Here is a 24,081-nt window from a genome sequence, read left to right as displayed (position 1 = left end):
TTATCTGTTCATTAAAATCATTCCCTCTGTGGTAAGCACAGGAAAGATGTATTGTAGATTCTGAATTCCTCCTCATGTGAATTAATTTTCCAGGCTAGAGATCTCTTTACTCTAGGCGACAGAAAAAAAAAAAAAAAGACCACTCTGCTAAAAGGGTTTAGACTCTTTTTCCAATTGTCATCCCTAAAAATATGTATTAGGTGATTCACTGCTAATTACATGATGTAAGAGGAGACCAAGAGGCCCCGCCCTCCCAGGACTTTCAGCTGAACAGAGATAATCTCATAAATGGAATAAATGTAGGTGAGCAAAACCACCCGAAATCAAAAGGTCAGGAAGAGCATCTACATATATCCACAGAAACTAATCAAAGATACAATGCGGGATGGGGAGGGGGAACAGTGAGAACTGGGTTGGGGAAAAGGCAGTTCAGAAAATAGTGGAGGAGGGTGGGTGGCAGGTTTACAGGGTAATTTTAGTTGACTGGTTTATATACATTGACTGCCTTTGAAGATCAATTAAAGCTGATCATTAACTATTCAAAAACCCTAGAATTAAGAAAGTAGTAAGCTATGGTAATAGAAGTAACACTGCTCTTCAAGTTAGGAGACCCAGTTCTGCCACCATGTAGCCTCAGGTCCCCCATCTCTCTTTTTTTTTTTTTTTAAGGTGATTTAAAAAATCATTTTTAACCTATTAGAAAAGTTTTACAGAACTAGGCTTATTCAGTCTGAAGAACAGAGAATTGAAACGGTGTTTTAAGGTGAGTGAGAGTCTCTCTGATGGATTTAAGTCTAAGCAGGAAATTATATACATCAATACATTGATGGGAAACAGAAGCTGAACACATAAGAAATACCCTGGGACTCAGAATCAGATGGAAAGAGAGGGATTAATAGGTGAAGCAAAACAGGAGATTCCAGCACACACTCTGTGCTAAAGACTTGCTCCTCTGGGGTAAACACCCACCTCTTGACCTCAGTCCTCTTATCTGTGACATGGGGGATGAATGGACCAATTAACCTCTGACTTCCTCTCCAGTTCTAGTAGCTCATCTATTAGTAGGGAGACCATGTCATCTATTGTCCAAAACAGGACTCTTAAGAGTGAAATGGGGACTTCCCTGGTGGCTCAGTGGTTAGGAATCCGCCTGCCAATGTAGGGGACACGGGTTCGAGCCCTGGTCCGGGAAGATCCCACATGCCATGGAGCAACTAAACCCATGCACCACAACTACTGAGCCTGTGCTCTAGAGCCCGTGAGCCACAACTACTGAGCCCGCGTGCCACAACTACTGAAGCCCGAGCGCCTAGAGCCCACGCTCCACAACAAGAGAAGTCACCGCAATGAGAAGCCTGCACACTGCAACGAAGAGTAGCCCCCGCTCACCACAACTAGAGAAAACCCGCTAGCGGCAACGAAGACCCAACGCAGCCAAAAATAAATAGATAAAATAAATAAATTTATTTTTTTTAAAAAAAGAGTGAAATCGGGCACCTTAATAATTACGCTGGGACAATAGGTATAAAGCGAGGTTGCCCCAAGCAAGTTGAGGTATAAGGTCATCCATTTTAATAGGCACCTGCTATGCCCCAAGGATTATGCTAAGTGTATTACATATATTCTCACTTAATATATACAACCATCCCTGGAGATAAGTATAATTAAAATCCTAGTTTTGCAGATAAGAAAAACAGAAGTATAGTGAAGTTAGATAATATGCCCAAAGTTACAAAGCTAGTTGGTGATAAAACAGGGATTCTGTGTAGTTCTGTCTCCTCTCTGGCTTTCTCTCCCTCCCCCACTCTACACTCCTTCTTTATGTACCAGAGGAATACACACAGATATCTCTCCCCAACTTGACCTCTCCTTGAGCATCAGCCCTGCATCTTTCATTGAATCCATGGATCAAACACTGTGCTAGGAACTCAACATGAATACAAGGGAGACAGCAAGCAAGAGAGATGTAGACTTTGTCCTCCCTGGGCTTGCACTCTTATGATGGAGACAAATGATCATAACACACTATAATAAGACTATGATGGCGAAAGTTCAGGGTACTGCCTGAGGGCACGGGAAGGCCATCTACCTAGACTTGAGGATCGAGGAGGACGTCTAAGGGGACATGTTACAAAAGCTGAAGCCAGAAGACAGGTAGACATTATCTACGTGAAGTGAGGAAGAGGAAGTGTGCAAGGAAAAAGCAAACACAAAGGCCAAGTGCCAGGAACGTGGCACTTTCCAGGAAACAAAGAAAGGCAGGGGTTGGGTTGTGTATTTGTACTGTACACACGCACATTAATGAACAAATCAGAGCTGGGGTCAGATGATGGAGAAAGGATCTTTTGGGCTATAGCTTTCAATTTGAGCTTTATCCTCCAAACTATGAAGAGCATTTGAATGGTTTAAAATAGGAGAATGATGTGATCAGATGCATGTTTCTGAAATATCGCTATGGTAGTGGTATAAATGAGAGACTGGAGGGAGCGGGACAGCAGGGAGAGGTGCAAAAGTTCATGTAAGGAATAATTAAGGCTACCCAGATGGCTGTAGCTGGGATGTAAACAAAGAAGTGAATTCAGAACTCTAAAGAAGGCAGGCATCCTTCTACTAAGTTCTTCCAGCGTGAAGGATGAGAATTTCATTTTTATTTTACTTCGGAGATCTCCAGGAAAAAGCTGGCACCAGTAGCACACAGTACTGCACTTCTGAGTGACGATCCAGAAGGGAAGGGAGCTGAAGTGCTGAGCTGTCCTGAACCCCACAGCACATTCTCAGCCTTGGCTCTACATGTGTATATGTATCTGACACAGATGGACTTGTCTCTACAGTGACTTGTCTTTGCTTGCCACTGAACCAAAACCGTACTTTAAAAACTAACACAACAGCAGGGTTAAAAACCTTAACACTTCATAGTCCAGTTTATTAAAGTTGCAGGCTCCATTTACTTTCTGCAAGTCTGATACATTCTTGCAGTCACCCAGGTTTAAGGGAGAGTAAAAAATAAAAAAGAGGAGGAGTTTTGTCCTACTACATCTCTGAAATTTGAAGTCCCTTACCATCTTACCTGATGGGGAAATTACCATTAGGATCTCTTCCATACAAAGGAAGATGGGCTTGATTTGTTTCTTCAAAAATCCCCAAGACCTGCTGTTGTCTTTCCTGTCAGAATGATCTAGGATGGAGCAAGCAAAGACTTCTCCAAAAGCATAAGGGGAAGTGACTGGCCCAGATTAGCCAAAGAGAGTTCACCAGGGACAAGAAGCAGAAATCAAGCCGGGTTAACCGAATGTGATTTTACAGACATTTGTGTGGTTTAAACTAAGAGGCTGGAGGGTCAGGGAGGAAAGGGAGAGGCTAACTGGTATTTATAGAAATGTTCAAGAAAATTCAAAATTGTATGATAAACTGTAAGGGCAATAATGCTGTAAATGACATTTTGGTTGTCTCCCAACATTCCATTCTGCCCCTCCAGCGTGCAGGGGCAGAATGCATTTTCAGAGGGGCAGACCCTGGTGCCAGTTCCAGGGGTAAGTTCTCAGTGGCATCAGCAAGCCAATGGTATCCTACGTCCTTGCCAAATTACTGTTCCAAGAAGGACACATATGCAAGGCCACCATGGGGATCAACTCAGGGGTGGGCACATGAGCTAAGATGCTCAACCAGAGCTCAGCACAAACTCTGGTTTGTTGGATGAGGCACATACACTGTCTCACTCTCTCTGTACTTGGACCAAGAAACACATAGCTCAGGGGCCTGTTGGCAGTCACCCTGCAACCACCAGGAGAGGGGGAACCAACATGGGATGATGCTAATCACGTGGTAGGTAGAACAGAAAGACAGGTCTTTGATGACCCTGCTGAGCCTCTGAACTAAGCCCACCTTGAAGGCCACTCTGCAAATGAACTTGCCACTTACCTAACCCAACACCTCTCTTCATTATTTAAGCCATTTTGAATTAGGTTTTCTATGTTTGGAAACTAAACAGACCTGAGAAACAGCCAGGCGTTTGAATGGCTGGACTTCTGTAGAGTCTAGAAAGTAACCACCAGAGCTGAGTGGTTGCTCACATCCAAGAGTGATGATCTTCCCTCTGCCTGGGGAGCTCTGAGCTCTGGAGGGTAGGCAGCAGTAGCAGGGGAGGCTGCTATCAGCTAAGCCAGGGACCACATGGATCTCCTCTGGTCCAGAATAAATGCCCTCAATGTCCTGCCGTGATAACATCAGCAAACCCACTATCCCTCTTCCTTGCCCATTTATGATATTTTTATTAGAAAGCAGAATAAAAACCTCAGCCAGAGCCCAAACCATTCATTCACTCAGCAACTATATATGAAGGTCATACTAAGGTCCAGGCACTATACAAGTCAGGAAAACAATGGTTATCAAGACTGACATGGTTCCTGCCTTCACAGAATCTACAGTCTAGTTGAGAAGACAGATATTGAACAAATAAATGCAAATGTGTAGGGAAAAAAAAAACTTCTTGAAAAAAGAAGATATAACAGGCTACCATCAACAATATAAAAGGGATAGCTAACCTAACCTAGGGGTCAAGGCAGGACTCATTTAGAATACCACATGGTTGCTGGAATTTAAAAGCCTAAGTAGGAGTTAGCTAGCGTAGATGTGGAAATGGAGTGTTCCAGGCAGAGGAAATGGAATGTGAGGAAGACCATGGCATTTAGATGGTTGTGGCTGGTGTGACGTCGTGGGTGGTGGTGTGACAGGGAAAATGGGGAGATCTGAGACAGGAGAGGTAGGCAAGGATGGAATTATGCAGTTCCTTGAAAGCCCAGTTAGTTTGTAATTTATCCCAAGCATAATAGGAAGCCACTGAAAAATTTTGAACAGCGGAGTGACACGATCAGATTTGCATTTTTAAAACATCATGCTGATTTCAGAGTGAAGGTTAGATTTAAAGAGGGCAAGAGAAGTCTAAGTGAGAGTTAACATTGGCCTGAATTAGGACACAGCCGTGGAGAAGAAGTGGACAGACATACACATTCAGAAGGTGTGATCAACAGGGCATGGAGGCCGCCTGAATGAGTCCCCACCCTCACCTGAGCACAAGTGGGGAAGATGAATGCAGGGGCACTGGGCTTTGTCCTGAGGGTGCCAGTGAAGGAGCATATGAATCATTTCTACACCCACCCATGCACTTTAATCTATTATTCACTATTTCTCTCCATTTTTCAGGAGGAGATTCTCATTTTTCCAGCAATATAAGGATAGAAATGGAAGAAACTGGAGAAGCCTTCCACAAATGACAAATGATAAGAAACAAAGCATGAGGTGCTTTCTTTTTCCTGTTGAAGGACAAGTACAAGAGGGAAATGTATACCTGCTTCAGGTGTGCATTTAAGCCTTCATGCGTGGCCTTCAGTAGTGCCCTCACTGTGAAACTATCAGGATCTTCCTTGTCTCGAATTTGAGATTCTTTTAACAGCGACTCCAGTTTTTTCCTTATGAAAGATTCCACCTGATGCTCAGTGGTCCCGTTATTCTGCGAAGAATTAAACAGTGGAAATAATTTCCCTTAAGGAACACAGAATCACTTAGAACACAGCCTTCACTCAAGCCAATATTGCCGCTATAATTTCTCTCTCAATTACCTGTAAAAAGTTAAGCTTATTGTACAATTTTTTGTCCTTCTCCCACCAGCCCTCCACCAATCCCATAAAATAATGATGACTATGACTGCATTCAACCTTTAACAACCCTATAGTCTTATTATCATTCCCATTTCAGAGACACAGAATCTGATGTTTAGAGAAATAAGTTGATCAAGGTTGCAAAGCTAGCAAAGAACTGAGGCAGGATTCCAACACAGGGCTCCTAAGTCCTTCTCCCCACACTACTTTATACTTTCACTAGAGGGAAGACCAAGGAAAGTTTTGGGAGAATAAGTTTTCTGTACCTACATAGGGAAATTTGAACAAGACTATACTATTTAAAACAAATCACTTCCTTCACTGAAGGGAAAAAAGTGCTATGGAAATCTTTGTAAAGGAGGATTATTCTGAGATAAAATGTCTTTCCTATCTCTGCCCCACTATGTAATTGGAGGGAATTCACTACTGACTTGTGCCGTGACTCAGCACTGTAATTACCTTAAGATCACAACTAATTTCAAGTGTTTTGGATAATAAAGCTCTGCCTGTGTCCAGGAGATAATTTATACAATGTTTAAGTGATCAAGGGACGCAGATTTCCTAGAAGTCTGCTTAGTGCAGGTTTTTGGCCCCCTTGTTCTACCTGAAACTAACGGCCCAGGCTCTGTTCACTGCTTCTCCCCTTCTCAACTCCCTCCCCCTCCCGCTATGTCCAACACCCTTCTATAAACTCTTCAGCCACTTGCCAAAGGCCAACCCACCCAAAGGCAAGGAAGGGGCGCTCCTCCACCAGAACAATGCCCCTAGTCCTCACCAAAAGTTTAAGATCCATTTTTCCACTTTGCAAATTTGTTACTAAGAGGTCATTATATTTAAACAAGAGAATGGGCAGTTTTTCAGTAATGCATTCATTTTCACAAAATCTTATAAGAGCAAAGCAATATAAATACAAAGGGAAACTGGAAAAAAAAAAAGCTACATCAGAACAGGTTATTGAATTTCCCTGTATTAATACCACATGCACGAATATCTTTAATATACCCAGTGAATGAGGCACTCCACTTCACTGGAGGCCCTCAGGTCCTGCAGGAGATACAAAGGTGGAAAAGAGCTGGCCTTTGACATCAGGAGCAAAGATCCCATCAGGCTAACAAAGGCATGTCCCCAAATATCCTACTCAGGTCCACACAGCTGCCTGCAAAAGCACAAATGACCAGCACAATAGCGGTTCTGAGAAGGAACACGGCATTCCTGCCTGAGTGACCAGGAAGACCTCAAAGAACAGGGGGGACTCTGTACGGTAACTAAAACTTCAACAGTGATGAAGAGATGTCATCCATCACTCTAGCAAAGATTTTTACATTAGCAAAGCGTGTTTTATAAACATAGGAACAGATTTGTTTTCCTGGAGCAGAAGTTCATGAAGGGGGGTAGTGGCAGATAAAGTTGGAAAAGTACTTTGGGAATGGGTTGTGGAGGTTCCTGAAAGCAAGAAGTCAAGAGGTGTGGAGTCGCTGAGAGTCTCTGGGTAGACAAGTGCCTGAGTTGCATTTTAGAAATAACAGTAACCAGGCAGCATATACAGAAAGAGAAAAGATACCTTACAAATGAAAAGCCAGATGCGAGGATTGGTTCAAGATGGCGGAGTAGAAGGACGTGCTCTCACTCCCTCTTGTGAGAGCAGAGAGCACCGGAAGCACAACTAACTGCTGAAAAATCAACGACAGAAAGACACTGGAACTCACCAAAAAAGATACCCCACATCCAAAGACAAAGGAGAAGGCACAATGAGATGGTAGGAGGGGTTCGATCACAATAAAATCAACTCCTATAACTGCTGGGTGGGTGACTCACAAACTGGAGAACACTTATACCGCAGAAGTCCAACCACTGGAGTGAAGGTTCTGAGTCCCACGTAAGGCTTCATAACCTGGTGGTCCGGCAACAGGAGGAGGAATTCTTAGAGAATCAGACTTTGAAGGCGAGCAGGATTTGATTGCAGGACTTAGACAGGACTGGGGGAAACAGAGACTCCACTCTTGGAGGGCACACACAAAGTAGTGTGCGTATCAGGACCCAGAGAAAGGAGCAGTGACCCCATAGGAGACTGAACCAGACCAACCTGCTAGTGTTGGAGGGTTTCCTGCAGAGTCAGCGGGTGGCTGTGTCTCACCGTGGGGACAAGGACACTGGCAGCAGAAGTTCTGGGATATACTCCTTGGTGTGAGCCCTCCCAGGGTCCACCATTAGCCCCACCAAAGAGCCCACGTAGGCTCCAGTGTTGGGTGGCCTCAGGCCAAACAACCAACAGGGAGGGAACCCAGCCCCATGCCTCAGCAGACAAGTGGATTAAAGTTTTACTGAGCTCTGCCCACCAGAGCAACAGTCAGCTCTACCCACCACCAGTCCCTCACATCAGGAAAATTTCACAAGCCTCTTAGATAGTCTCATCCACCAGAGGGCAGAGAGCAGAAGCAAGAAGAACTATAACCCTGCAGCCTGTGGAACAAAATCCACATTCACAGAAAGACAGACAAGATGAAAAGACAGAGGGCTATGTACCAGATGAAGGAACAAGACAAAACCCCAGAAAAAGAACTAAATGAAGTGGAGATAGGCAAACTTCTAGAAAAAGAATTCAGAATAATGATAGTGAAGATAATGCAGGACCTCGGAAAAAGAATGGAGGCAAAGATCGAGAAGATGAAAGAAATGTTTAACAAAGACCTTGAAGAATTAAAGAAAAAACAAACAGAGATGAACAATATAATAACGGAAATGAAAAATACACTAGAAGGAACCAATAGCAGAATAACTGAGGCAGAAGACCGGATAAGTGACCTGGAAGACAGAATGGTGGAATTCACTGCTGTGGAGAAGAATAAAGAAAAAAGAATGAAAAGAAATGAAGACAGCCTAAGAGACCTCTGGGACAACATTAAACGCAACAACATTTGCATTATAGGGGTCCCAGGAGGAGAAGAAAGAGAGAAAGGACCTGAGAAAATATGTGAAAAGATTATAGTTGAAAACTTCCCAACATGGGAAAGGAAATAGACACCCAAGTCCAGGAAGTCCAGAGAGACCCATACAGGATAAACCCAAGGAGAAACATGCCGAGACACACAGTAATCAAACTGGCAAAACTTAAAGACAAAGAAAAATTGTTGAAAGCAACAAGGGAAAAACAATTAATAACATACAAGGGAACTCCCATAAGGTTGACAGCTGATTTCTGAGCAGAAAGTCTACAAGCCAGAAGGGAGTGGCATGACATATTTAAAATGATGAAAGGGAAGAACCTACCACCAGGATTTCTCTAGCTGGCAAGTATGACATTCAGATTCGATAGAGAAATTAAAAGCTTTACAGACAAGCAAAAGCTAAGAGAATTCAGCACCACCAAACCAGCTCTACAACAAATGCTAAAAGAACTTCTCCAAGTGGGAAACACAAAAGAAGAAAAGGATCTACAAAAACAAACCCAAAACAATTAAGAAAATGGTAACAGGAATATACATATCGATAATTACCTTAAACATGAATGGACTAAATGCTCCAACCAAAAGACACAGGCTTGCTGAATGGATACAAAAACAAGACCCATATATATGCTGTCTACAAGAGACCCACTTCAGACCTAGGGACACATACAGACAGAAAGTGATGGGATGAAAAAAGGTATTCCATGCAAATGGAAATCAAAAGAAAGCTGGAGTAGCAATACTCATATCAGATAAAATAGACTTTAAAATAAAGAATGTTACAAGAGACAAGGAAGGACACTACATAATGATCAAGGTATCAATCCAAGAAGAAGATATAACAATTATAAATATATATGCACCCAACATAGGAGCACCTCAATACATAAGGCAACTACTAACAGCTATAAGAGAGGAAATCGACAGTAACACAATAAGAGTGAGGGAATTTAACACCTCACTTACACCAATGGACAGATCATCCAAACAGAAAATTAATAAGGAAACACAAGCTTTAAATGACACAATAGACCAGATAGATTTAATTGATATTTCTAAGACATTCCATCCAAAAACAGCAGATTACACTTTCTTCTCAAGTGCGCATGGAACACACTCCAGGATAGATCCCATCTTGGGTCACAAATCAAGCCTCAGTAAATTTAAGAACACTGAAATCTTATCAAGCATCTTTTCTGACCACAACACTATGAGACTAGATATGAATTACAGGGAAAAAACGTAAAAAACACTAACACATGGAGGCTAAACAATACGTTACTAAATAACCAAGAGATCACTGAAGAAATCAAAGAGGAAATCAAAAAATACCTAGAGATAAATGACAATGAAAACACGATGATCCAAAACCTATGGGATGCAGCAAACGCAGTTCTAAGAGGGAAGTTTATAGCAATACAAGTCTATCTAAAGGAACAAGAAAAACCTCAAATAAACAATCTAACCTTACACCTAAAGGAATTAGAGAAAGAAGAACAAACAAAACCCCAAGTTAGCCAAAGGAAAAAAATCATAAAGATCAGAGCAGAAATAAATGAAATAGAAACAAAGAAAACAATAGCAAAGATCAATAAAACTAAAAGTTGGTTCTTTGAGAAGATAAACAAAATTGATAAACCATTAACTAGACTCATTAAAAAAAGAGGGAGTGGACTCAAATCAATAAAATTAGAAATGAAAAAGGAGAAGTTACAACAGACACGGCAGAAATACAAAGCATCCTAGGAGACTACTACAAGCACCTCTATGGGAAAAAAATGGACAACCTCGAAAAAATGGACAAATTTTTGGAAAGGTATAACCGTCCAAGGCTGAACCAGGAAGAAACACAAAATATAAACACACCAATCACAAGTAATGAAATTGAAACTGTGATTAAAAATCTTCCAACAAACAAAAGTCCATGTCCAGATGACTTCACAGGTGAATTCTATCAAACATTTAGAGAAGAGCTAACACCCATCCTTCTCAAACTTTTCCAAAAAACTGAAGAGGAAGGAACACTCCCAAACTCATTCTAGGAGGCCACCATCACCCTGATACCAAAACCAGACAAAGATACTACAAAAAAAGAAAATTACAGACCAATATCACTGATGAATATAGATGCAAAACTCCTCAACAAAATACTAGCAAACAGAACCCAACAACATGTTAAAAGGATCATACACCATGATCAAGTGGGATTTTTCCCAGGGATGCAAGGATTCTTCAATATAAGCAAATCAAAGTGACACACCATATTAACAAATTGAAGAATAAAAACCATATGATCACCTCAATAGATGCAGAAAAAGCTTTTGACAAAATTCAACACCCATTTATGATAAAAACTCTCCAGAAAGTGGGCATAGAGCAAACTTACCTGAACACAGTAAAGGCTATATATGACAAACCCACAGCAAACATCATTCTTAACAGTGAAAAACTGAAAGCATTTCCTCTAAGATCAGGAACAAGACAAGGATACCCACTCTCACCACTATTATTGAACATAGTTTTGGAAGTACTAGCCATGGCAATCAGAGAAGAAAAAGAAATAAAAGGAATACAAATTGGAAAAGAAGCAGTAAGTGTCAGTTTTTGCAGATGCCATGATACTACACATAGAGAATCCTAAAGATGCCACCAGAAAACTACTAGAGCTAATCAATGAATTTGGTAAAGTAGCAGGATAAAAAATTAATGCACAGAAATCTCTTGCATTCCTATACACTAATGATGAAAAATCTGAAAGAAAAGTTATGGAAACACTCCCATTTACCATTGCAACAAAAAGAATAAAATACCTAGGAATAAACCTACCTGGGGAGACAAAAGACCTGTATGCAGAAAACTATAAGACACTGATGAAAGAAATTAAAGATGATACAAACAGATGGAGAGATATACCATGTTCTTGGATTGGAAGAATCAATATTGTGAAAATAACTATACTACCCAAAGCAATCTACAGATTCAGTGCAATCCCTATCAAATTACCAATGGCATTTTTTACAGAACTAGAACATATCATCTTAAAATTTGTATGGAGACACAAAAGACCCCGAATAGCCAAAGCAGTCTTGAGGGAATAAAAACGTAGCTGGAGGAATCAGACTCCCTGACTTCAGACTCTACTACAAAGCTACAGTAATCAAGACAATATGGTACTGGCACAAAAACAGAAATATAGATCAATGGAACAAGATAGAAAGCCCAGAGATAAACCCACACACCTATGGTCAACTAATCTATGACAAAGGAGGCAAAGATATTTAAGAGACTGTCTTTTCTCCACTGTATAAGTGGTGCTGGGAAAACTTGACAGATCCATGTAAAAGACTGAAATTAGAACACTCCCTAACACCATACACAAAAATAAACTCAAAATGGATTAGAGGCCTAAATGTAAGACCAGACACTATAAAACTCTTAAAGGAAGACATAGGAAGACTACTCTTTGACATAAATCACAGCAAGATCTTTTTTGATCCACCTCCTAGAGTAATGGAAATAAAAACAAAAATAAACAAACGGGACCTAATGAAACTTCAAAGCTTTTGCAAAGCAAAGGAAACTACAAGCAAGATGAAAGGACAACCCTCAGAATGGGAGAAAATATTTGCAAACAAATCAACAAAGGATTAATCTCCAAAATATATAAACACTTCAAGCAGCTCAATAATAAAAAAACAAACAACCCAATCCAAAATTGGGCAGAAGACCTAAATAGACATTTCTCCAAAGAAGACATACAGATGGCCAAGAGGCACATGAAAAGCTGCTCAACATCACTAATTATTAGAGAAATGCAAATCAAAACTACAATGAGGTATCACCTCACACCAATTAGAATGGGCATCATCAGAAAATCTACAAACAACAAATTCTGGAGAGAGTGTGGAGAAAAGGGAACACTCTTGCATTGTTGGTGAGAATGTAAATTGATACAGCCACTATGGAGAACACTATGGAGGTTCCTTAAAAAACTAAAAATAGAATTACCATGTGACCCAGCAATCCCACTACTGGGCATATACCCAGAGAAAACCATAATTCAGAAAGACACATGCACCCCAGTGTTCACTGCAGCACTATTTACAATAGCCAGGTCATGGAAGCAACCTAAATGCCTATTGACAGACGACTGGATAAAGAAGATGTGGTATATATATACAATGGAATATTACTCAGCCATAAAAAGGAACGAAATTGGGTCATTTGTAGAGCCGTCGATGGATCTAGAGACTGTCATACAGAGTGAAGTAAGTCAGAAAGAGAAAAACAAATATTGTGTATTAACGCATATATGTGGAACCTAGAAAAATGGTACAGATGAACCAGTTTACAGGGCAGAAACTGAGACACTGATATAGAGAACAAATGTAAGGACACCAAGAGGGGAAAGCGGCTGGGGTGTGTGTGTGTGATGAATTGGGAGATTGGGATTGACATATATACACTAATATGTATAAAATGGAAAAATAATGAGAACTTGCTATATAAAAAAATAAATAAAATAAAATTCAAAAATTCGAAAAAAAAAAAAGAAAAGCCAGACGCATTGGTTCCCACTACGAGCACTAAGACCAAAGTGCTGGTGTGGGAGTTAATACAGGTGAGAGAGAGTTTGAGAGCATTCTGCATAAAACAAATATATATTGAGCTGTTATATGCAAGGTGAAAACATTGTTAAGGTACAACCCCACTGTCATAGAACTCTCAGTGTCACAGAGGAGGCAGACACATCAGTGCATAATTACACAACAGGTGCATGTAGGGTGACAGATGGGCACACAGAGGAGGGGCACCTCGCCCAGCCTTGGGAATGCAGGAGAGACTTCCAGGATCAGAGGACGCTTGAGGCGAGCCTTCAAAGAGGCGTGTATTAGGTTCCTGTGGCTGCTACAATAAGTTACCACAAACCTGGTAGCTTAAAATGAAGAGCTATTTATTTTTTCACAGTTCTAGAGGCCAGAAGTATAAAGTCAAGCTGTTGTCAGTGCTACATTCAGCCTCCCCAAGGCTCTCAGGGAAAAACCTTTCCTTGCTTCTTCCAGTGTATGGTGGCACCAAGCACTCCTTGGCTTGTGGCAACATAACTCTTGTCTCTGCCTGTCCTTGCATGGCCTTCTCCTGTTGTCCCCACTCCTAACATTAATAAAGGATGAGCTGCTCCCACAAAATAAGAGCACTTGTCATTGGATTTTTAAGGCTCACCCGGTTAATCCAGAATGATCTCATCTCAAGATTCTTAACCTAATTACATCTACAAAGAGTCTTCTTCCAAATAAGGTCAAACTCATAGGTACCAGATGGTAGGCCTTGGACATATCTTTCGCTGGCCACAAATCAACCTTCTACAATGGGCTGTACGAATAAGAGCTGATAATCTGGCAAAGAGTGGGGTAAAAGCATTCCAACATGAGCAACACTCAGCAAAGCAGTATCTATGAGAACGAGTAACCTATATGAACATGGAGAAAAGAGCACCGGGAAACACAGAAAAAGCAACTAAGACTTTATATGCTGTGCTAAGGCTTACAAAGCACTGTCATGTAACAACACTTTGAACCACCCAAGACCCTTTAAGGCAGTAGGACTAGCCAAATTATGATGCTTCTCTTTTTTTAAAAAAAAAAACTTTTTATTTATTAATAAACTATAGAGAAAATTGAAAAAATAAAATAAAATAAAATGGATAACCAACAAGGACCTACTGTATAGCACAGGGAGCTCTGCTCCATGTTATGTAACAACTTAAATGGGAAAAGAATTTGAAAAAGAATAGCTACATGTATATGTATAACTGAATCACTTTACTGTACACCTGAAACTAATACAACATTGTTAATCACCTATACTCCAATATAAAATAAAAAGTTAAAAAAAAAAAAGACTAGCCAAATTTTACTCATAATGATGCAGAGGCAGAAAGATTCAACACCTTGTCCAAACACACATGCCTATGAAGTGGCTGAGGTGGGACCTAAGACTTCCAATTCAAAATTCTGTGTCTACTTCACCATACAGTGCTGCAGTCATCCCTTTTCTACTGTTACAGAAAAAAGTAAATTCCTAAGTCAAATTAATCATATTTTAAATAATCTTTATTCCTACAGGACATCTGGGAAATAAAGCATCACAAGCCCTCTGTAGAAAAATATACAATAGTAGGTTTCACTTAAGGTCAGAATTGAATCCAAGAGGGACTTCCCTGGCGGTCCAGTGGGTAAGACTCCACGCTTCCAATGCTGGGGGCGAGGGTTTGATCCCTGGTCGGGGAACTAAGATCCCACGTGCCATGCAGCCAAAAGTAAATAAATAAATAAAATTCTTTAAAAAAGAAGTGAATCCGAGAAAGGAAGTCCAGCTCTCAAACTCCCAACACGTTTCAAGTGACCCAGAGCCTGGCAGGGAGCACGTGTGTTGAAAGATCCAAAAGAGAAAGTGTATAAGAGCACCTAGCATGCCTGGTGTCGCACAAATGCCCCACATAAGTAAGCATCAGTTTCCTTGCCTGGCTCAGGGCCACATTAGGAGTCAGAGACAGTGAGGAAATGAACCGTGGCAGTTATGCCCAAACACTTTCAGTGTCAGCAAAACAAGGCTAAAGATACAAAGCCGGACCCACTGGTGCTGGTGAAATAATGAATGCTTAACACAAAGGCTATAATTATTCACCTTACATCCTCTCAACGCTGGGAGCTGCTGAAGGAACGCTATTTCTGCCTGTTGATCTTTTTCTTCCTTGTGATTTACAGCACAAGAATAAATAAATGTGTGGCTGAGGTTTCATTAATATATTATCGTTCGGCCCTGGAACCCAATAGCACTACTGAAAAAAAGCTGAGACACACTTAACCTGGCAAGAGTCAGCCACTGTGCAGCTGCAGCAGGGACCACAGTTGAAAGCCATAAGCATCTTGCTCTTTTGTTCCCTGAGCGGTGGGAGAGGGAGGATATTGCAGCTGGAGTTGGGGGGAGGGGACAGCAGCCCTTCAATATGGTCTGGAGTAGTTTCCACCCGAGCCGCAATCAGGCTTCCTAATTCCCATTTCTGAGACGCAAATATGATCTAGGAATATCAACCACAAATAAATAAGTCAAACACAAAACACATTCTTGTTTTGTCTCCAGCGTGAAATGAAAAGATCACTGGAAACAGAGAGGGCTGACCACTTCCAGGCTGGGAAGCAGCAGGAAAGGGGAGGGAGTGGGTTGGAGGGGCTGCCCCTTAATGAGGGACTCTCTCTACCACCATGCAGAGTGGTGCTCTACCTGGGCTGCACACTGGAATCACCAGGGGCATGTGGCAAAATTCCAGGCCCCATCCCAGACCAATTACATGGGATCTCTGGGTGAGGACCAGGGCATTGGGATTTTTGAAAGCTCCCCTGTCATTCCAATGTGCAGCCACAGTTGGGGCCTTTGCTTTAAAAACGAAAAACAAAACACTGGAATATCTCACTGTCCCAAAATGTCTTTTTTCCCCCTCTGGGTTAGAGTTGCAGACAGGAAGGATAATATATTAGCTGCCCTTTGTGAGTGCCTTAGAGCTCTCCAAGCTGGCCACCTGAGTGTCTTGGGCTGAAGAGCAGCTGCTTCTCAGCCATCCGAGGCTGTGCATTTACTCCTGTCCTCTCCTGTCTCCTGCCTGCTCCTTTAGCTCCCTTAAAACACCTTCTTCTGCTCAAGGACCAGCTCAGGACTTACATTAGCGATAATCATGCTGCAGCTGCTATTCTTCTTATAGATCGTATCTAACATTTACTGAGTACAAATTATGTGCCAGGCATTGTTCTGAGTTCTTTACAGAGTATGAACTTAACTTAACCCTTATGATAATCATTTTCCTTTGTTTTCTTCAGTTAAATAATGATTTCATTCCTTTACTACATAATAAGTCAAATTTATACAACTATGGCAGAGGATGAGAATGGCTTATATTTCCAACCAGGAGAAGTCACTATTCCTTTTTGTAAAACTGAAGTATAGTTGATTTAAAATATTATATTAGTTTCAGAATGGGAGAAAATATTTGCAAACGATGCAACTGACAAGAGATTAATCTCCAAAATATACAAACAGCTCATGCAGCTCAGTATCAAAAAAAACAAACACCTCAATCAAAAAAGGGACAGAGGGCTTCCCTGGTGGCGCAGTGGTTGAGAGTCCGCCTGCCAGTGCAGGGGACATGGGTTCGTGCCCCGGTCTGGGAAGATCCCACATGCCGCAGAGCGGCTGGGCCCGTGAGCCACAGCCGCTGAGCCTGCGTGTCCGGAGCCTGTGCTCCGCAAAGGGAGAGGCCGCAGCAGTGAGAGTCCCGCGTACCGCAAAAAAAAAAAAAAAAAAAAAACAGGGACAGAACCACTGTGGAAAATGGTACGGAGGTTCCTCTGAAAACTAAAAATACAATTACCACGTGACCCAGCAATCCCACTCCAGACAAAACTATAATTCAAAAAGATACATGGACCCTTATGTTCATAGCAGCACTATTCACAATAGCCAAGACATGGAAACAACCTAAATGTCCATCGACAGATGAATGGATAAAGAAGATGTGGTACATATATACAGTGAAATACTACTCAGGCATAAAAAAGAATGAAATAATGCCATTTGCAGCAGCATGGATGCAACTAGAGATTATCATACTAAGTGAAGAAAGTCAGAAAGAGAAAGACAAATACCATATGATATCACTCATAAAATATGACACATATGAAACTATCTATGAAACAGAAACAGAATCAGGAACACAGAGAACAGACTGGTGGTTGCCAAGGGGGAGGGGGGTGGGAGAGGGTTGGACTGGGAGTTTGGGATTAGCAGATGCAAACTGGAATATACAGAATAAACAAAAATGTTTTACTGTATAGCACAGGGAACTATATTCAATATCCTCTGATAAACCATAATGGAAAATATGAAAAAAAGTGTATATATATATATATATATGTATAACTGAGTCACTTTGCTGTACAGCAGTAATTAACACAATACTGTAATTCAACTATAAATCAATAAAAAATATATTTTAAAAAAATGGGCAGAAGATCTAAACAGACATTTCTCCAAAGAAGACATACAGATGGCCAAAAAGCACATTAAAAGATGTTCAACATCACTAATTATTAGAGAAATGCAAATCAAAACTACAATGAGGTATCACCTCACACCGGTCAGAATGGCCATCATCAAAAAATCTACAGACAATAAATGCTGGAGAGGGTGTGGAGAAAAGGAAACCCTCCTACACTGTTGCTGAAAATGTAAATTGGTACAATCATTATGGAGAGCAGTATGGAGGTTCCTTAAAAAACTAAAAATAGAGCTACCATATGATTCAGTTATACATATACATATATCTATTCTTTTTCAGATTCTTTTCCCTTATAGGTTATTACAGAGTATTGAGTAGAATTCTCTATGCTATACAGTAGGTCCTTGTAGATTATCTATTTTATATATAGTAGTGCATATGTGTTAATCTCAACCTCCTAATTTATCCCTCTCCCCTACCTTTGCCCTTTTGTAACCATAAGTTTATTTTCTATGTCTGTGAGTCTGTTTCCGTTTTGTCAATAAGTTCATTTGTGTCATTTTTTTAGACTCCACACATAAGAGATGTAAGATATTTGTCTTTCTCTGACTTTACTTAGTATGATAATCTCTAGGTCCACCCATGTTGCTGCAAATGGCATTATTTTGTTCTTTTTTTTTTTTTTTTTTTTTTTTTTTGCAGTACGCGGGCCTCTCACTGTTGTGGCCTCTCCCGTTGCGGAGCACAGGCTCCGGACGCGCAGCCCCAGCGGCCATGGCTCACGGGCCCAGCCGTTCCGCGGCATGTGGGATCTTCCCGGACCGGGGCACGAACCCGTGTCCCCTGCATCGGCAGGTGGACTCCCAACCACTGCGCCACCAGGGAAGCCCTATTTTGTTCTTTTTTAAGGCTGAGTAATATTTTATTATATATACACCACATCTTCTTTATCCATTCCTCTGTTGATGGACATTTAGGTTGCTTCCATGTCTTGGCTATTGTAAATAGTGCTGCTATGAACATTGAGGTGCATGTATCTTTTCAAATTATAGTTTTCTCTGGATATATGTCCAGGAGTGGGATTGCTGGCTCATATGGTAGTTCTAGTTTTAGTTTTTTTAAGGAACCTCCATACTATTTTATCCAGAGATAAACCTATGCACCTATGGTCACCTAATCTATGACAAAGGAGGCAGAATATACAATGGAGGAAAAACAGTCTCTTCAATAAGTGGTACTGGGAAAACTGGACAGCTACATGTAAAAGAATGAAATTAGAACACTCTCTAACACCATACACAAAAATAAACTCAAAATGGATTAAAGATCTAAACATAAGCCTGGGATACTATAAAACTCTTAGAGGAAAACATAGGCAGAACACTCTCTGACATAAATTGCCTTAAGATATTTTTTGATCCACCTCCTAGGGTAATGACAATAAAAGCAAAAATAAACAAATGGGACCTAATTAAACTTAAAAGCTTTTGCACAGCAAAGGAAACCATAAACAAAATGAAAAAACGCACAGAATGGGCGAAAATATTTGCAAATGAATCAACCAACAAGGGATTAAGCTCCAAAATATACGAGGAGCTCATGCAGCTCAATATCAGAAAAACAACCCAATCAAAAATTGGGCAGAAGATCTAAACAGAAGATTGGGCAGAAGATCTAAATGTCTTACTGTATAGCACAGGGAACTATATTCAATATCCTCTGATAAACCATAATGGAAAATATGAAAAAGAGTGTATATATATATATCCTGTTCTCCTATCCTGTTCCACTGATCTATATTTCTGTTTCTGTTCCAATATCATATTGTTTTGATTACTGTAGCTTTGTAGTATAGTCTGAAGTCAGGGAGCCTGATTTCTCCAGCTCCGTTTTTCTTTCTCAAAATTGCTTTGGCTATTCAGGGTCTTTTGCATTTCCATACAAGTTGTAAAAATTTTTGTTCTAATTCTGTGAAATGAATCACTTTGCAGTACACCTGAAACTAACACAACATTGTGAATCAACTGTACTCCAAGATAAAATAAAAATTAAAAATAAATTGCTTATTCTTATAATATAGAGCCTATTAATTTAGTTGCTGTCAGTAAGAATCAGAATTTAGAACCCTTATTCTTTCTGTTTGTCTCAAGATTTTTTCATGTAGTAATAGCTTTTTTAAAGAGTAGAGATCCCCAGGAAGATAAGGAGATAAAATGGATGACTTCAAGATTCTCAAGATATTATGGCCAGTCACACAATGTATTTGTGCAAGGTCATGAGAGTCCCCTAGGTTTGTGGACCTGCTCCTTCTCCAGGTCAGAGGTCAATGTCAGCCAGGAGAGGACACTCCTACAACAGTTCAGAGCCAACTGGGACAACCCCTTCCCAGGAGTGTGAACGCAACTTATGAAGGTGGTAGGCAGGTCAGAGAGCCAGAAAAAGATTTTGACGTATTATTTTGATGTCCATTTAGAAGATGAAGATAAAGAAACAGGTCTAGAGTGGCAGAGCCAGGCTTTGACCTAGGCTCCAAAGCCTGTGTGTTTGATGACTGCTACCCAGTATGTCATCTGACCTACTCTGGGTATTCCAGGCTACCCTCAGCTCTCTTTCCTCTGAATTCACATTTTCTTAAGTCAATTCCACATGACATAACAATTTGTCAAGTTTGTTATTATTTGTTGCCAGTGTGATAAGTGTGTCTCTCCAGCTATATGAACTCCCCAAAAGACATAAATCTGAGAGGTCATATAAAATATCATGCTTGAGAGCAAGGATGGCCCATATAATTTTCCTCCTCTAAATTAATCACTAGATTAATTACTTTATCTAGCACAACCCCATTTTCCTAATCTGTAAAACATCAGAAATGATAGTTTCAACTCCATCCCCATGGTTATAGGAATAAAATGAAATTCTATAAGTATAAAGTCCTTAGCATAGTGCTGGTGCTAGTAAGGGTTCAACAAGTGTTTCATATTTAAAAGCTGATTTTAGCTCAGGTATAAAAAAATAATAGTACAATGTCAGAAAAATAGCAAAAGGTAATGTTTCTTCAGAGCTGTTAAGTATACACTTTTTTTTTTTTTTTTTTTTTTTTGCAGTACGCAGGCCTCTCACTGTTGTGGCCTCTCCCGTTGTGGAGCACAGGTTCCAGACGCGCAGGCCCAGCGGCCATGGCTCACAGGCCCAGCCACTCTGTCGCATGTGGGATCTTCCTGGACCAGGGCACAAACCCGTGTCGCCTGCATCGGCAGGCAGACTCTCAACCACTGCGCCACCAGGGAAGCCCAAGCATACACTTTTAAATGTTATTAGAGCAACCATTCTTCATATACATTAAAACAAAAAAAATACTGTCCAAAATGAATGTAAGTCTGGGTTTGTGCATCTGTACATACATGTGGGTTTATATATGACAATGTACATTCATGCTTTAAAGTCCCCCACTGCTGCAATGACAGAAGAACTAACAAAGAGAAAAATCATAATCTTGGTCAAAATAAAATAAACAAGATCACTGCAGATCATAAATGTAGTTGAGCTCCATATTCACAGTGGGCAAAGGTGGCCAAGAATTTATATCATTTAGTACAATAGAAACTAAAAGTGTTCCACATGCTGTGGGAGATTAGAGCTGGTCTCTCAACATGAAACCAAGGTGGTAAAGAAAGCTGGAATGGGATCCTTGCTTATAATAGGAAACATTAAAAAAAAAAAAAACTATTGTGAGGAAGATTCAAAATTTAATATCAAAAGAGGTAAGAATGAATAAGAAGACAAACAAAGTGCTGGTTTGCTTGGTGACTGAATGGGTAATATCTTCAACATCTCTAGTGGCAGAGAACTCTCAATCAATGTAAGGTCTGGTTAGGAACCTGGGGCACAGGTGGGCTGTGTGTATATGTGTGGGTGCCATGGGGGTGGGGGTGCTTAGTGTTCAAGTAGAAGCAATCCCAAACCACTAGATAAGAAGGTTAAATACAGAAAGAAGGAGAATGGAAGGGGAAAAAACATTCCACTCAAAACTGAATATTCAACCCAAAATTCTAAAACCCATGTGGAAAAACTAATGCTAAGATGGAGCGCTAAAAACATCAACACATGGAAAGGAAACTCACTCTTTCACTTTGAAATAACTATGTTTAGATGCTCAAAGATATAAAGAAATAGCTCCATAAAAAGAACAAGAAACTAAGAAGCCAAACAGTAAAATAAGAACAGGTGTCTATGAAAAAAAAACAATAAAAATTTTGTAAATCAAGTATATAGTCATTGAAATTAAAAGAATAGCTGGGATAAACTCTAGACCAGATGTAGTCAAAGAGATAATTAATGAATTGGAAAATAATACTGTAAACATATAGTACCCAGAATCAGCAGAGACATAAAGAAAACATTAGGGCTTCCCTGGTGGCGCAGTGGTTGAGAGTCTGCCTGCCGATGCAGGGGACATGGGTTCTTGCCCCGGTCCGGGAAGATCCCACATGCCACGGAGCGGCTGGGCCCGTGAGCCATGGCCGCTAAGCCTGTGCGTCCGGAGCCTGTGCTCCGCAACGGGAGAGGCCACGCCAGTGAGAGGCCTGCGTACCAAAAAAAAAAAAAAGAAAACATTAAAGAATTAAGAGATATAGAAAATAAAGTAAGATTCTAACCTAAATCTAATAGTACTTCCAGAAAAAGAAGACTGATGAAATGGCATAAAAACATATTTAAAGAACAAAACTGTTGAGAATTTTCTAGAATGAAAGAAAACATGAGTTCTCCAGTAGGAAGTGAATTTGGAGTGCTAAGAAAAATAAACCTACTTCTAGTCATTTAATAGTGAAGTCACAGAACAGCTAGAATAGAAAGGAAAGACATATTACCAACAAGAAATAGTTGTAGAAAACAAACTTATGGTTACCAAGGGGGAAAGAGGGAGGGATAAATTGGGAGATTGGGATTGATATAGACACACTACTATATACAAAACAGATAACTAGTAAGAACCAACTGTATAGCACAGGGAACTCTACTCAATACTCTGTGATGACCTATATGGGAAAAGAATCTAAAAAAGAGTGGATATATGTATATGTATAGCTGATTCACCTTGCTATACAGCACAAACTGATACAACACTGTAAATTAACTACACTCCAATAAAAATTAATTTAAAAAAACAACAGGGATAGTTGAGTTCTCGGCAATAATTCTCAGAAGATAATAACTTTGAAATATAAGGGAAATATGTACATATCAATAATACATACAGTACATTAGACCTTAAATGTTCATTACCTTAACTCTCTGGCAGGGCAGGGAGGAAGAAATTGTATCATATACTAGAAAACAACTGGAACCTTCAGCTCACCTTCCACTCCTCACCCCTTGTCACCAGGATGTGACAGCATGCCCGGCACGTGGGTGTTTACCGAGGAACAGGACCTCACAACATCATGAGGTAACTCATCCTTTCCATGAGTGCTGACAAGTCTTAAACCAACAAGATTCATAATCGTCCTTAAAATGGCTCAAATCATAAAATGAATAACTTAGGAAAGAAGGTTAATCTAAGGTAATAGGGAGGGAGGAAACTATTAAAGTATTTAGTATGAGACATGCAGAGTGAATAATTGTTTTAGGGTACTAACATAACACAAAAAGTGGTTACATGTTACTCTACTAGGGCTTGTTTAAACTTGTTGGAAGGTTTGGTGTTCACAGGATGAGCTTCATATAGGAGACAGACAGCTTGATATTTGTGCCTAAGAAGCTGGCTGAACCCAGATTCAGAGAGTGCAAGGAACAAGATACTGAATAGCTCAGCAGAAGAGGAAAAAATCAGTGAGGTTGAACCAGGGGGGTGGAAAGTCTGTAAGGCACACTGACATTAGAGGACCCCATAAAAATGAATAATGGTGAGCTGGCCCCACTGAATCAAATTTGTTAGATTACTGTGCTGTGGTTGAAAGGAAGCTGTCCCCAGAGTCTTTGAGCTGTGTGATTCTTGGGTCATTGAACACACCGGCTTTACCTATGGCTTATTACAGTATGAGCCAGATTTTCTCTATGGCTGAAGCCTCAGATTAATGAGGTAGAAGCTTAAAGGATTCAATTAATTCAAAAGAAAGCATTTCTTTTTTTTTTTTTTTTTTTTTGCAGTACGCAGGCCTCTCACTGTTGTGGCCTCTCCCGTTGAGGAGCACAGGCTCCGGACGCGCAAGCTCAGCGGCCATGGCTCACGGGCCCAGCCGCTCCGCGGCATATGGGATCTTCCCGAATCAGGTCACGAACCCATGTCCCCTGCATCGGCAGGCGGACTCTCAACCACTGCGCCACCAGGGAAGCCCAAGAAAGCATTTCTTAAAAGAGCAAAAGCTTTCGGTGTGGTTTGAATCCCTTAGCTTGATGGTAGACTAGGAGGAGTAAGAAGGCCAGCGTGAGG

General features: G+C 40.6%; 1 protein-coding gene across 1 annotated transcript in view; it reads right to left on the bottom strand.

The window, feature by feature from the left end:
• PLCH1 (phospholipase C eta 1) overlaps positions 1–24,081 on the bottom strand; it is a 235,274-nt gene that overhangs the window by 33,625 nt on the left and 177,568 nt on the right. The window contains exon 13 of the mRNA XM_082840361.1: positions 5,345–5,506. Within this exon, the coding sequence (XP_082696487.1) occupies positions 5,345–5,506 (162 nt within the window). The remainder of the gene's footprint in view (positions 1–5,344; positions 5,507–24,081) is intronic.

The sequence above is a fragment of the Leucopleurus acutus genome (genome assembly GCF_964270905.1).
Source record: "Leucopleurus acutus genome assembly, chromosome: 5".
Classification (NCBI taxonomy): Eukaryota; Metazoa; Chordata; class Mammalia; order Artiodactyla; family Delphinidae; genus Leucopleurus; species Leucopleurus acutus.
The sequence above is the reverse complement of the archived record's forward strand: the minus strand, read 5'-3'. Positions and strand labels throughout refer to the sequence as shown.